This window comes from Primulina eburnea, chromosome 10 (genome assembly GCF_022965805.1).
Source record: "Primulina eburnea isolate SZY01 chromosome 10, ASM2296580v1, whole genome shotgun sequence".
NCBI lineage: Eukaryota > Viridiplantae > Streptophyta > Magnoliopsida > Lamiales > Gesneriaceae > Primulina > Primulina eburnea.
Window position 1 is genome coordinate 8881998 of NC_133110.1, and position 16789 is coordinate 8898786.

General features: G+C 31.5%; 1 protein-coding gene across 1 annotated transcript; it reads left to right on the forward strand.

Moving 5' to 3' along the window:
* Positions 1-7574: 7574 nt before the first annotated feature.
* LOC140803044 (uncharacterized) lies at positions 7575-10875 on the forward strand. The gene is made up of 4 exons (XM_073158729.1): positions 7575-7811; positions 8046-8885; positions 9227-9658; positions 10450-10875. Exons 2-4 carry the CDS (start codon positions 8054-8056, stop codon positions 10629-10631), a joined length of 1446 nt encoding a protein of 481 aa, XP_073014830.1. The 5' UTR covers positions 7575-7811; positions 8046-8053; the 3' UTR covers positions 10632-10875.
* The last annotated feature ends 5914 nt before the right edge of the window (positions 10876-16789 follow it).

Sequence of the window (16789 nt, forward strand, 5' to 3'; positions counted from 1 at the left end):
ATCTCATATATCCCGATCGAATCTGTAACCGTTGGTTCATCGAGGGTTGCATATTAGATTAAATAGCTATGTGATACAATCATGAAATATTCATAGTGTCATCGCATACACAACTAGAGAACTCCTTCTCCAATGTACATATCACACTCTGACTAGGGATTCATGCACTATTATTTCGATAGATCACATAGGATATCTACACCCATAGATGAGCGGTGAATTCACGACTACAATGCACTGGCTCATACACATTTCGTAATTGAACCCAACCTCGCCATCTTGTGACCCTCGCGGAGTCGGTAAACGAGTCAAAGCACAATTCTAGTATGTAGATCCTCAATGTTGTCCCGGGTCGTAAGGACTAATCAAGTACAATCACAGCCACATACTTTTCTTCTCGATGAATGATAACCACTTGGAAAGTCCGATGGAGGATTATTCGATACAATCATCGTATGGTTACTCATCTGTATGATTGGACATCTCCATGCTCTTACCATGAAACACGGTACACAACATCACAGACGCTAGTCTTAACCTCAAGTTGTCTTTATCCTTATTTTTAGGCAGCTTAATCGACTATGAACGAATTTAGAATATACAGTGTTTACAAATGGGTTTCAAGATCGAATTACGATTCATTTGTATTATAATCAAGAACTTTATCTATGTCGATTGCATGAATATACAGATACAATAAAATGAAACCGTGAAAAGTTAAATTATATTAAAATAAAGATTGTTTATTACAACTGAGTCCATAAATTCCCTAACCAATTGTTGACTAACAAGGGTATGTACTCTAACATAAATGACTTGTTACCTTATTGAGATAGGTCTCCAATCAAGTAGTTTATTTGGAGAGAAGATTGGGTTGCCATATTTGTGGTGATCCGTATCAAATATTGACATATTCGAACCTATCTCGAGATTTTCGGGACTTTTTCCTTGTCGATGGAGATTTTCCTTGTATTTCATATTTATCAGATTTTGTATATTTTATATTGATTGTCGGTGGACAGTGCTCAGGTAGGCTTGAGCAAGGTCAGACCACATGGGGTCGGGTGCTCTTCTGATAGTTCTCGGGTAGGGAATTGAGAGGGGTCGGACCACATGGCGTCGGGTGCTCTTATGTTAGTGCTCAGGTAGGGAATTAGACTGTGGAGGGAAGAGCAAGGTTGTGCTCTTCCCATGGTACTGGTGTTTGCATGGTTCTGCTCTTTCATGGTCGGTATGGTTATGCATAGGAATAACATGGTTTTTCTTGGGGAAATACCTGACCATTTATGTGGACAAAATATGCTATTAACAAAGCAAGAGGATTGAATAGTAACCACCTTTGTGAAGACTTCTTCTTAATTTCAAAACTGCACTTTCACACATCTAACTCATATATATATATATATATATAGACACACACACACACTTTTGCTAATTGCCAACCAACTGTGTCAACCTCTGTAGTCACCAATGATGTAATATACTCACATGTCGAATATATAATTTTGATATGTTTCATCACATCTAATATGTATCTGTCTTTTTATTTAATATCAATACAAAATCGTTTGGTTAATGTACATGATTTTAATTCCCTTTTGGTAGTTCGGTACTTTTTTTTTATCAACTTGTTTCATTCAAGAGTTTTTAAAATATGAGAAATTATAATCGTAAGGTTCATAAATCAAAATAGAGTAAAAAGACAATGTGTTTAATGAAATAAGAGGGATAATTCTCTATTTAGCCCTTGATTAATTTATCCCATTTTCACGGTTCAGTTCCTCGTTTTTCAATTTTTCTGATTTAAATGATGTTCGTAAGAGCTTATAAACTGTTTTAGATCTTGTCAGATATTCAAATAACTTAAGAGTAGGTCTCTTATGAGACGGTCTCATGAATATTTATCTGTGAGATAGGTCAACCCTACCGATATTCACAATAAAAAGTAATATTTTTCTCATAGATGACCTAAATAAGATATCTCTCTCACAAAATATGACATATGAAACCGTCTCACACAAGTTTTTGTCATAAAAGTAATCAAAATAAATGTTTTTAAAAAAGTTAAGTTACCCATCTTATTCTATAAAAAATTTTGAACATTCTTAATATATCTCAATACACTCTCATATAATATATTATACAAATTAATTTCAAATAAAAAGTAGTAATAATATTATTATTAATAATTATAGTTATAATAATTATTTAATCAATAATATGTTAAAATGACTATTGTATTATTTTTATAGTCTTATGTCATTTTTATAATTGTTATATTAAAATATCTTATAATATAAAAAACATCAACATCTTAACATTTATTATATTATATTATCCAAACGCTTTAAAAACTTATTTTCAAAATAAGACTTTACAACTTATAAGCTCTTAAAATAATTTATAAGATATAAGAACTTATAAGTTGCATTTAATAAACTTAACCGAACACCCTCTTAGTCCTTCATTTTGCGTAATTTTTTTGAACTCCACAGTTCAAATGATGGAAAATAAGCATTTGATACATTGATAATTCCTTATCTAGTCTCTCATTTTATTGCATTTTCTCGATTTAGTCCTTCGTTTTTCAAGCATCCCGTGTTAGTCCTTAGTTTAACATATTTTCTCGTTTTAGTTTCCTATTGACTATGCGGTTAAAATACACATAAAAATAAGCATTTAACTCATATTAAAAATTTATACCCATCGAAAGAACCTGTATTTCTCCTAAAATCAAAATATATATTTATTGATAAATCCTAAATCAAGAAAATAATCCCCATAAGACCCTGTCAGTAGTCACCTAAGCTCTCATCTTCTGCCTTTGCCAGTAGTTATTACCCCTCAATCTCTGTAGGTACTGACTCAATTTTTCTATTTTTGGAACTCTTCACAATTACATCTAAGGAGTAATGCTTATATTGTAGCTAATGGGAAATATTAAATTATTGATGTATGTACGTGTTTAATTTAGTTAAAAAAATACCAATACTAATTTTTTGTCCAAAATGAAGGACTAACTCGAGGCACTTGAAAAAATGAGGGACTAAATTGGGAAATGCAAAAAGATGAAGTAGTAAATAAGTGTGCAGATGTAAGAAGTAAATCAGGAAAAATTACATGAAATGAAAGATTGAGTCTGAGGAAATGAATCCCGAAATAAGAAAGATAATAGTGTCACACTTACAAATATTGGAATTATTATAAAGTGTCACACTTACAAATATTGGAATTATTATAAATATATTTTTATTATAGATGATTATTTTTATTAAATTAGATTTGAAAGATATATGAGAAGATAATATATGTAAAGATTTGTATGTTGTAATATTTCTTTATAAATAGGAATATTATGTTCGATGAAAATTGCACCTGAATATGGACTCATTCTTTTTTCTTCTTTTTTTTATGAATTCTCTCTACTCATCTCTCGATTTTTCTTTATGGTTTATAACACGTTATCAATATGATGCTGTAAATAACTGAGAATGAACATATTTATCATTTTATTGATGTTATTGGAATGTCACAACGTGTTATCAACACTCAATTTTATGAGATATTTATTATTGCTATAGAAGTAGCACAATTATAATTATTGATATATTGGTGCCTATGAAATATCATGATGATGATGACTCTAAAGTAGCACAACATGATTTATATTGAAAATCTAAATAGATTCGTGATTATGATATACTATATTGAAAATATAAAAAAATTCATGATAAATATATGTTGTATGAATTCATATATTGAGAAACCAAAGATATTTATGGTTGATATCTAATTTTAGATCCAAGACCCATAAGTATTACGAAAGATATAGATCTATGCCATACTACATTAATATCTATATAAAAATATTGGTCAAAGATAAAAAAAATATTGATATTCAAGAAGAATATTTATATAAGATCCTAGATTTGACAATATTCTTGAGGAATATTAATTTAATGCCCTTTTGGTTGAATGTTTTTTGAGAATCTTGTGAAATGAGAAATTTAATACAATTTCTTAAAAAAAATCAATATAAAATCTAAAATTGTCTATATTCCTAAAAAAATGATTAAAGCTCTAAGATATATCAAAAGAAAATGAACGATCTATTATTTGTTACTATTTCATTATGTATAGTCACTTAATGTTCAATAAATTGCATAGGCTATTTGATCAAATATATATATGAATATGTAACAATGAGACCACAATGTTGAAAGAGAATATATGGCAGTGAGATCACAACGTCATCAATCGAAAAAAAAAATAAATTGTAAACGCAATGAATTGATATCATTGTCTATATTAAATATCAACGATTATGGTAGTTTATGCAGGATCATGGCAGTGAATTGAGCTTTGAACATTCACTTATTTTTCATCCATTGTCACCGATTTTCAACTCCATGTTTCATTGCATGTTATTCTTATGTTAACTAATATGCTTATATTATGTTTTTTTAAGCTATCATTGATTTCCTCATTTTTTTTAATTGTTGATATAATTTTGACTAATCTTAAAATTATTTGATTAAAATTGTCTTTATTTTAAAGTGCTAATAAATGACAAAATATTGCATTACATATTGTTTTTTATATGTTTTACAAATGTATGAAAAAAAAATCTAATGCAGAATGACATTCACGAGAGACCGAATTTCGTTATTTAAGATAGAATATCTACTTGCTACATGTAAGAATTTGAAAATGTATGTAGAATTTGAAAATGTATGTTCGATTTCTCAATTTCAATACTTTAATTATAATATTTTGTTTATTCAAAGAAAAATAAAGGAATAAAATTATTCAAAATTTTCTAATTAATGTGATCCATTCTATAAGATGAATGCGATAGTGCCAATGAACACAATTGATATCAAATAAGAATATATTATCTCAAATGAGATATGGATTATAAAATTGGCACAAAATATTGAGGTATACATCAAACCCGATATAAAGTTTATGGAGGCTGATGATGTCTATCTAAATTATATTTTCATCGTATGTTGATATGAATGTATTAACAATCTAGACGTTCGTTTGATTGAAGATGAAAAAAAAAAAGAAGATGACATACTTGTTAAAATAAAATAATAATAAGCATTGACGTACATGGATTTGTTAATCCAATGCAAATATTAATTTGGTATAAATAGTATATTACAAATCAATAGTTCTAAAAGAGCTAATATTTTCCAAAAGTATCATCGATACAAATATTTTCAGAGTTTAGCATAATCAATTGTGTTGAACATTCAAATTATAAAAATAGTTAACAAAATATTGATAATGCACAAAGATATTAATGATGAAGCCAAGGATCGATAAATATGAAGATTTTTTAATCAAATATCCAGAAAATTTTATGAATTTTTATTTATGACTTATCAAATTTGATAACACTATCATAAACTCAAGTTGACAGAAATTCCTATATTATCTTGAATGAATAAATAATGTGGGCCCAGAATCGCAACTTGATGTTAGCGAAAATACGTTTTGAGAAAAATTTCCGGAATATATAATCAAGACAAGCTTGATTAAAAGAGAGAATATGAATATCAAATTTATGATTATAAATATGTTGGTTTAATTGATATATTCTGCCACCCATCAATTATTGAAACCATTGATTTTGATAATAAATGCATCATATTTTGAGAATATCTGAAATATATGTTGTATATATTATGACAACTGATAATGTGTTATATGAGACAATGCACTGGAGTAAATCTCTGAAGATATTGTAAATATGTTCGAAATAATTTGAATCTTATGATCAAATATTTTGAGCAATGAGATTTTTATTATGTAATTTCTCATTTATTATTATTGTAAAACGATATTTCCAACATTGAGGTGAAATAAATAGAAGCTAAAAGAATATTTTTAGATCGAACCTAGTGTAATATAAAGTGAACATGAAGTTCCAAGTTTAAATTTCAAAATATGTTATTTGATCTTGTGAATAAGATCGATTATACTATTTAGCTTCATTAATATTCTAGTTGAATAATGTATACAACTCGCCTGATGCGACGAAGAACCCCTTTAAAGAAAATGAGTGAATATCTCCATGTCAAAAGAATAATGAAGTCTAGTCGTTATGAAAGATTTTGATGTCATGCATGACATATCTTATATTATTTGTAAGTAAACATAAAAGACGCTAAAAACATGATCGACCAAATATTTTAATCAATCCAATTTGGATGGTTTTATTCATGAAAAATATCAAGTTTATTAAAATATGATATTTCTCATATTATTTGGGATCAAAATGATATAATTAAAATGTGTTTTTGCTATAATGTAAAATGATGATTATCTGGAAATATAATTTGCAGTGATTGTCGATAAAAATGATTGACAAATGACATGTTAAATATGACACACTTTAGCTCAGCATTTCTAATCCAGAGTCGGTTATGAGAAAATATTTTCAGTTGCCATGAATGAGTTATGTATAGAAAATTCTCTTAGGATTTGAGGTGTTAAATGGATTTATATTCAACGTCCTAAATTATTATTTCAATAGAACATGTCATTATATAAATTAAAATGATCATGATACATGTGATATTTTTAGATTAGTTTTCTTGAAGAGTTTACTAAAATAGACAAGTAATTGAAATATAAATTTGCGATAAAATATTTGGAAAAGACGAAATTCTGTCTATGATTATAAATTGAAGATTTTTTAGAAACATATATGTAAATAAGTTATAGTGCAAAGAAAATATACGAAAGTATTTTTATAAATTGCATCAATTTGTGGTTGTTGACAATTTGATGCTGTAAGTATTATTTTCGCCAATTTGAAATATGAAGAAAATATATTTTGTCATGAAGTAACATATATAGGAATTTATATGTCATCATATATCACAAATTATATTAGTAATGTCTATCTTTTCTCCAAAAAAGACAGTGACAACCAGAAAGACACATGACTAGTTTTCTTTGCAATATCATACAGACTATTGATTTACATAAAGAAATTATCAACAACTGAAAATAATATGACCTATTTTGTTACAAAATTATCACATGCATCAACTTTTGGTAAATCAGTGTATATGTTTGGAATACGAAGAGATGATGATTTCAAGTGATGCTTGCAATAGAAGAAGCAATCAAAGTTGTACTATTTTTCTCATCTATTAATTTTCCGCGTGAATTTTCATGACAAGGTTATTAATGAAAGAACTAACAATTAGCGAGAGATGTACTCTTTTTCTTTTACTAGGATTTTGTCTTACTGAGTTTTTCTAGAAATATTTTAACGAGGCACATCTATTATTGAGAAGACATACAAAGAAAGTATATCTATTGATATACTCTTTTTCTTTCGTTCGGATTTTTCCCAATGAATTTTACTGAAAATGTTGTAACTATACATCATTGAGTTCCGGTGAAGTTTCTAAACATCCATCTTACCAAATGGATATTTGATGAATAGGAAGTTTGTGCAAATAATCGTCTAACAGAGAGTGTTATAAATGTATTATTATTGTATTGGAACTTATTTCCTAAACATAGCGTATAATTGCTTCACCTTCTAGACCCATTTAATTAGGAATTAGGATTCCGATAGGTTACAAATTGACCCGAATGGTGTGGCCGCCGCCCTTACCAATCGCTGATTTCTATAATTATCAGGAAAATAATCCCAAGAGAGGACCGAAAAAACAGGATCCTCCTTTATTTCTCATGCCATTGAATTGAAGACATGCATCCATACTTTCTCCTGATCTATCTACTTCTCGCCTCTCCTTGCTAGGGATTCTTCGGTTCCTCCTGTAAGATTTTTATAATATATTTATGGATTTTGATTTTATTTACCTGTTTCTAGGCTTTTGTCAATTATTCAATGATTTATATTGATTTGATTGACCTGTTTCTAGGTTTTTTTTCAATTCTCGTGTATTTGTTTTCTTGTTCAATGATTTCACGTCCTTGTTTCGACGGACGGATGGACAACTCTTCTGCGTTCCATTGGTGGGATATGAGATGGGATTCATTTTTCTTTGCAGGCGACGCCATGTCTGCAATTACAGCAATAGCTTTGGATAGACTCATAGAACCTGGAGCTGCAAAGTCCATGGCGCCAGCTAGAAATTCTCCTGATTCACAACTTGAAAGGAAGATGAGTGCTCCAATCTCGAGGCTGGACAGGGGAATTAATGCTCCTAGTTCAAAGCTTGAAAGGGGTGTCAGTGTTCCTCCGAATCCAAAGGGAGTTGAGGTTTCTTCTAGTGCTAAGCGAGATAGGGGAGTTTATACTCCTTATAGTCCTAAGATCGATAAGAGAAGTTTTGAATCAACTACATCTGTTGCAGATAAAGAACACCATTGGACTCAAATCTCACCTGCACTTTACGCTACTCCTGCATCCACTCCTCTTCCCGATTCTCCATCTTCTTTCCCTCCATCACCTTACATCGTCAATCACAAGCGACGGGGTCCAAGACTTTTGAAGAGTTACTCCGAGGATGATGTTGGAATGTGTGAAAGAGCCGATCATGGGAATGGGAACACTGCTGAAAAGAACATAGAAACTGCAGCGAAGGATTACAGCTTTGTTCATGGCGAGTTGATTGATCAAAAGAGTGATCATAACTTTGTATCTGCCTCATCTGGAGATACAGTGGGAAAATGTGGAAGCAACGACGAAACTAACGGTACGAATGTGATAAATGGTGTTATGAAGTGTCCGTCGTTTAATTTACAGCAGGATGGAGAGGTTGATGTTTTTATTGATCCAAAGGAGTCGATGAGTGTTGAGAGCAATGCCGAAAGCGAGGGTAACGGTGGAGCGGAGCGGTTATTGAACTCTACCACACCAATTACAGAGTTCTATGATGCTTGGGAAGGTGCCTTGCCTTAATTTTTTTTTTTTTTTGAGGATCCTAATTTAATGGAAGTGCTTTCTTGTGTCTTTTAAATGTTGTTAAAACATAATCACGTGGCTTGATTTCAATTTGACGATGCTGTGGTCTTTTATAGAGTAAGTATCATGATATCAGCTCTAAAATAATAATTGCCTAAAAGAAATGGAACTATGCGGCAGAATGAGATATAGCCGCAGAATGGAGGATTGAGAGAAAGTAAACATTAATCTCATTTACTAGTCAATTATCAATCACTACATGTATCATGAGGTTAATATCTTAAAATTCCTTTTTCAATGAATTAATTGCATCTCATCCCTCAGATTTATCGCCGGAGATAGGGCCTCAACTTCCGATGCGAGATATTGACTATGAATTGCATGAAACAAGATTGAATTTATTGGAAGAGATGGAGAAGAGAAAGCAAGCGGAAGAAACTCTAAACAATATGAGAAATCATTGGCAGAGGATTTGTGAACGATTGATTCCTTTGGGGTTGACGCTACCAGCAGACCCAACTGCTTCGGCTGATGGTGACCAGTCAGCTGATCCTGCAGCTGAGGTGTGCCAACAAGTGTATATTGCTCGGTTTATATCAAATTCAATTGGAAGGGGAATTGCAAAAGCTGAGGTAGAGATGGAGATGGAAGCTCAAATAAGGTTGAAGAACTCTGAGATTGCTCGTCTATGCGATAGACTTCGTTATTATGAAACTGTGAACCAGGAGATGTCTCAAAGGAACCAAGAAGTTGTAGGTAAGTTGTTGAAGCTTTTTTTTTTCCTTTTTTTTCAAGAATAAAAAGAGTATCTATTGTCCTATGTTGCTAAATACCCAAGTTTAATTGTGTGTAGAAGGCCAATTATGTTCAGAATATTATTTGGTAAGCAATATGTGTTTCATAAACTGGAATTCTAGTTTTGAGGGAATTATAACAAAATCGGTATAATATACCATGGATGTGACCAAGTTTCTTTTTCTTTTTTCTTTCTATCTTTGAGTTCTTTTTTATTTGCCTATGAAAAATGATATGATAGTGTGAGCTGTGGTTTTGTTCGACCAATACAATTTTTTTATTTAATGAACAGGTAATATTATGTTTCAATGTATTTGACAAATTTGAAAACTCATTAAATTTCCCCCTTTCATATTGTTAGTTCTATACTTATTTGCTGCTGTACTCATAAAATGTGTGATCTGCTGTACTCATAAAATGATATCACACATTCTCTTCATGTTACAACAATCGTTTGGTGAGATGAGAAAATCTTAGGAAAATAAAAGGAAAAGAAGTCAAAAAATAGTTTCGTTTCCTTCTAACAGAACTTTTTTAATCTTTATTTTCTATTTGTACAAGTTGTACGTGCAAAAAAAATTCTTAGTGACGCGTACTACCATGAAAGCTCATTTTGTATTTCTGATTGGTCAGCATATTTTTATACGTGTATTTGACGCTTATTTCGGATGTTATTCTTCATTATTATGGCTTACCCTTTTGAATTGCTTTAGAGGGGACACTCTCATCTGATCCATCTTTACACCATGTAGAAACAGCAAGACGACTCAGGCAAAAGAGGAAGAGAAAACAGATATGGGTTTTTGGGTCTATTGCTGCAGCAATTACACTGGGTTCAGCTATCATTGGGTGGTCTTACTTCCACACTGAAAAAGGATCATCTTCCTCGAGGAGCCAATCTCACATGCCTGAGGTCGACTGTAGCCCAAAATAGCGGTGATGTACCCTAGGGAAAGTCATAACATAGAAGGTAATAAAAATCAAGATGATAAAATTTTCCATCTTGTGTAAAGAAACACCATGATGGTATTTTTTTTTTGTGTATTTTATGATGTTTCATAAATCACATAGAAGCATTGAAACTGCCCACAACATCTTGTGAAAGAAACACCATGATGGTATATATTTTTTTGTGTATTTTATGATGTTTCATAAATCACATAGAAGCATTGAAACTGCCCACCTTGCAATTGTTTGCTTGTTTGTTTGTTTGTTTGTTTGAGTTCATGCTAGGATAAGGGTAATATTTTAATGTAAAAAAGTCCCTATTGATTTGGACATTTGGGGTAGTATTCTAGCATCTCATCAATATGTTAGTTCAAGACTCTCAGGATAAGAGACCGGGCTTGTAGCCCAGTGGTCTCACCCTCTGTCTCACCCTCTGTCAGATTAGCTGGCCCCCGAGTTCGAATCCCCTATCCCACGTGTGTTGTAATCAAAAAAAGAAAAAGAAAAGACTCTCAGGATACCTTTGGACGTTCTTCTGTTCCCGGAGTAAATAGTAATGCGTTACACTTTCTTGAATTTCCATCCACTGCACCATGTGCTATTTGGACTGTTTTTTTACAACAAAACTCCATATAAAATATAAAAAATGTATATTTTATCCATATGAAAATTAAATAGTCATCTCAGGTCGTCTCAAGATTTACTCTTATTAAAACGATTTTTTGATCATGCACCCATGTTATATCTAAATAACCTACGTGAGGCCGACATCGAGTCGAGAATTTCCCTCTTCGAACAAGATTCCACGATTTCTTGCTCGAAAATTCTATGGGTTTTTGCTCAATCTCTTGTGGACCTAGAAAATATATATTATGATTGATATATTGGGTGGATGTACAAAATATTATAGATAAATAAAAGGGTATTCGTACATTTGACGTAATATTTTTCAAAAATTAGTGTCGTAGCCTCAACACGAGTGCATAGTTAAAAAAAAAAAATCATTAGCAAGGGTAAATTGTGCAAATTTTATAAAAAGTTGAGGATTGAGACTCCTATTTAATTTTCATGGGGTGAAAGTATGAATTTTCACGTGAGGTTTTGGTGCAAAAACTCACTCATTAGACATTCTGCTTGGTATAGATCATATATCCATCTATTCTATATACTAACATTTTAACAAACACGAGTGTTTAAAATAGGGCAAAAACTTGTGTGAGACGGTCTCACGGATCGTATTTGTGAGGCAGATCTCTTATTTGGGTCACCAATGAAAAAGTATTACTTTTTATGCTAAGAGTATTACTTTTTATTGTGAATATGGGTAGGATTGACCCGTCTCACAGATTATGATCCGTGAGACGGTCTCATATGAGACCCACTCTTAAAATAGTAGTAATTAAACATGAGAGTTTATGTTATTTTCAATTTAATATTGTTTCTTCATATTTTTCTATTATAAGTAAGAGTAGGTCTCATGTGAGACCGTCTCACGGATCTTAATCCGTGAGACGGGTCAACCCTACTCATATTCACAATAAAAAGTAATACTTTTTGTATAAAAGATGATAATTTTTCATAGATGACCCAATAAAGATATTCGTCTCACAAATATGACCCGTGAGACCGTCTCACAAATATGACCCGTGAGACTAGCTCACACAAGTTTTTGCCTATAAATAATGTAGTCATCTAAAATTTTTAAAATGTAGATAAATGTATTATTGAAATAAAAAAAAATGCAGAATGATAAGATTGAATTAACTAAAAAAACGCTATTTTAGGAAAATTCAAAAAAAAAAAAATCAATAAAGTTATATAATGATGATATGATTGTAATTTTTAATAAGATTTTATAAAGTTAATTAAAAATTGGTTAGTACAAGGTCGTATGAGTTTAAAAAAAACAAATCAAGTCAAATAGAAGAAAAAAATTTAAGCTCCAATTCGGTTCAAATTAAGCATATTCGATTTTAAACTCGATTCGAAAATTTTACAATTTTTCCTCGAATTCGACACGGAATATTCAATATATTCGCGAGCTATTCAAACTATTGCTCGAATACAAAGATTCGAGAATCAATATTCGAAAACTCAAAATATTTTAAAAGCGTGAAATATATATAAATATTATATTATTTGTACAATACTATTAAAGTTAAGAGTGAGTCTTATGTGAGACCATCTCACGGATCATAATCTGTTAGATGGGTCAACCCTACTCATATTCACAATAAAATGTATTACTCTTAGCATAAAAAGTAATACTTTTCCATTGGTAATCCAAATAAGAGATCTGTCTCACAAATACGATCCGTGAGACCGTCTCACACAAGTTTTTACCTAAAGTTAATGGATTTAAAGTAATTAACTTTGTTGTCTTTATATGTTTTTTTATAAACCCAAAAAATAATTTTCAAATTACAATTTTTTTAATAAAAGTATATTCATAAATTTATTTCAATAAATTTTCATTTTATTACATCTCTCATATCCTAATAAAATATTTTTTTATATCTATACTTAATTTTAAAATTAAATAATCATATCACTCACAACATAAAAATTTATTTTAAAAATCATTTTTAAAGCTTTAAATTTTATTATCTCGAAATTAAAAAAAAAATTATTTAAAACCATTTTTTTTTCGTATGCATTAAATTTATTTAACATCATGCATGTGTGGGAAATGACAATAAAATTAATTAAATATTAAAACTCGCGAACGGCTCGTAAAATCTCGAACAAAATAAATATGGATCAAGTTCAACTTGAAAGAAGTTTGAATTTGATAAATTCGAATATAAATAATATATTTATCTAGTCAGCTCGACAAACTCACGAACCAACTCGATTCATTTATTTTCTTATATAAGGGCCTCAACTTTAATTAAAAGTAGATTTTTATATATAAATTTTGGAAATGTATATGGACCCGCAAATATTTTAATTTGCACACAACCTCCTGAATTATTTTAATAGTCTAAATATATTTCAAATATTAGCTCACATAACCCCGATCACCATTTGTGTCTACACGCACGGAAGATGCAAGTATTGCTTGCATTTTATCAAAAATTTCTACAGCAACTTCCTAACACTACAAAAAAAACATTTTTTTAGCGACTTATGACGTTCGTCGCTCATTAGCTTCTCCAATCCGTCGCTAAATTAGCGACGGTTTTACTTAGCGACGAATTGTCAGGTTTTAAACAGTCTCTAAAATTAGCGACGGTTAAAAACCGTCGATAATTCCGTCGCAAATATGTAAAACCGTCACAAAATTTAGCGACGATGACTTTAGCGACGTTGCGAGAAACAGTCACTAAAACCGTCGCTAAATGTCGTTAGAGACGGTTAATCCGTCGCAATTTTTTTTTTTGTAGCATAAACTACACTTCATATATATGATTTAACAAGTTGGCTATTTTTTTTTTTTTTTGTTTTCTTATCTTCATTGTACGAGTGAAAGCTGGGGGAGGAAGCTTGCGACGTCCGAGGTCAAAAAGGACGAGGAGTGATTGTTAGGGAATGAACAAAGCAGAAGACGATGGGCAATTGGCGACTAGGACTGAAGAAAGTTGAGAGTGATCACTGGTTACAAGAGGTTTCTCGGGCAAAGAGCAAATAACGAAGAGGAAGATGAACAGATCTAACACCAGAATGAGAAGGATTCCAAAATTTTACTGGAATGAGTAAGTATAGTTGATGAGAACTTAAAAGATTTGATATATACTATTCATATCAACAACGTGCATCTTCATTTTTGTAGTTCATCAAATAAAAAATTCAAAATTAAGCGTGGTTAAATTGGAGCAATTATAAGCTGGGTGACCTCCCAAGAAAGCTTCTCAAGGTGATTGTGAGTGAGTAAAAAAGCACGCTAGAAAGACTCATGTTAGTATGGTGGGGACATCAGTCAAATCTAGGGCGTTACAAAGCTTCCATTGAATCCGAAGCATGTTGAAATGAAACTGCCAAGCCCATCTTCGATTTAAGGTATCTGATTCCTCGGTTGTGTGCTGCAAACAAGATGGCTGAAATTAAGGTCATGATGTCCGAGTAGAAAAAAAAAATCCAAAAACATGATGTATTATAGTAAAACACTGAACAATTGTGAGTTCTTTCGATGAGGATCGTGCGATGATTCAAGAAGGACCAATTGCAGCAGTTTTAACGGTACCGAAACTCGGGTTAAGCCTCCTGAAGTGGGCGAAGCTAAATCCAAGAAGCAGGAGGTGATGCAAGATCCATTGGTCACTGGTTATGTGCATGTTTTCTAGTTTGATTGTGCCTTGTTCATTGTACTCATTGGTTTTCTTGTTAAGTAATAGAGTGTTTATGTAATGGGGATTTATCATGTGTGTGAATTGATTATGTAATGGAGTTCTAGTTCGGATATAAATTTGGTGCAGTATGAGAGAAGTCAACTCAAGTGTTATGTTAGGTAATGTAATGTATTTTGGTTATGAACGAAACTAAATTTTTCTTTCTTGTGTGGTTAAGTAAATTAAGTTATGTTTGTTGAATTATTCACCAATAGAAAACAAGGAATGAAGTTCAATGCAATTTAGAAACAAAACACATCACATTCAATTCAACCAAAACAAAAAACATTATAAATAAACATATATTCCAATGCATTGAACCATACCACATTACATTCAAGTACATGACATTTTTGCTTCCAAATCAACCAGTTACTCAATCACCAGCCTAGAAAACCCTGTCTTCCAATAAAATGCGACATGAACTTGTCCTACACACACGCATCATCAGTTGCATATGTATCCTGAGTTCCTGCCACAAGAATATCCCCTTTAAGGACATCAAAAAATGTCCTTAAACTTAAGATATGGCGACATTTGAGTTTTGGTGACATAACCGAAAATGTCATCTATTTTAATGTCATCTTAGGCTTCCTGATACTTGGTGATGTCCTTATAAGATACTAAGATCAACACCACGACTGTCTCGAATTAAGGATATAAGAACATCTTGAAGTTCTGTCGGAAAAAATAATGTTTAAGAACATTTATGCGTTACAATGTCACGATTGAATGTGTAAGGTCCAAAATATGATAATGTAATCCAACTGCATGCAAATATAGGGAAATTGGAAAATGACTAATTAAATGGTTTTAATGGTATGAATTAATTATGATATGCATGTTAAAATGTTTAAAATATAGTTTTATTTTAGAATGTAAAAAACTGTGTTTTAAATGTATTCAAGACACGATCGATGAACGGAGACCGATGGTTGAAAAGAGAAAATATTTTTATTACATGATTACTTTTAATTATTTAAAATATGGTATATGTTATATGATATTTTTTTTTAAATAGGGTGTTTTGAGGTGATTTTATTCGTCGAGACATAATTTTTAACGGTACTCGATTTTCGACAAAAATATGATCTTTTTGAGAACTCGACTAATATTTTCATAAAATTTCCTAAATAAATATTTTAAATATTATTTAATGGGCTTAATGAGTCTATTATACCATGTTAATGGGCCTAAGCTGATAACATTTGCTATATATAAAAAAATAAAAGCCTCAAACCCTCACAACCCCACGCCTTTCACCCCTAATCATACAAGGACTCTTATTCATCACCCACCACACCCACCACATGAGATTTTGAAGAGGAAATCCACGGTTTTGAGTAAGAATTCAGCCTAGGGTTTCCTACGTCTCCGTTCTTCGCATCGCCAACTCGTTTTCGTGCGTAATAAACGCAAAAGCACACCTTAACTTTCTTTCAAACATCTTTCACACCATATTATGTATATTTGATTAACCTTGCATGAAAAATATGTGTCACAAGTTTTATTTTCGTTTTTATGGGCATACATGCATATAACTCATGTTCTGATGATATAAAACTCATGTATATGATGCATAAAAGGACTGCCATCCTAGGTTAATAAAAATGGATGAATTTCAAAAGGTTTAGGAGCCTAGGCGAGGCTGCACAAGGGCTGGACTGTAGGTGATCCAAGCTTGAACGAAAATTGCAAGGGTTGTGCATTAGGGTCTCGGGTAGGAGGAATCATGGCGTACGGCTCAATCAGGGCTTGACCAGGGCTCGGGTTGGATGTGGTTATGTGTGAGGAAGAGTCCTAGCCATGCGCAATG

What these genes read in the sequence shown, in the direction of transcription:
- LOC140803044 (XM_073158729.1), top strand. Translation starts at nt 8,054, where the DNA reads ATGTCTGCAATTACAGCAATAGCTTTGGATAGACTCATAGAACCTGGA. An exon ending in GTTCTATGATGCTTGGGAAG is followed by an intron (nt 8,886 to 9,226) that starts GTGCCTTGCCTT and finishes CTCATCCCTCAG; the next exon opens with ATTTATCGCCGGAGATAGGG. An exon ending in AAGGAACCAAGAAGTTGTAG is followed by an intron (nt 9,659 to 10,449) that starts GTAAGTTGTTGA and finishes TACACCATGTAG; the next exon opens with AAACAGCAAGACGACTCAGG.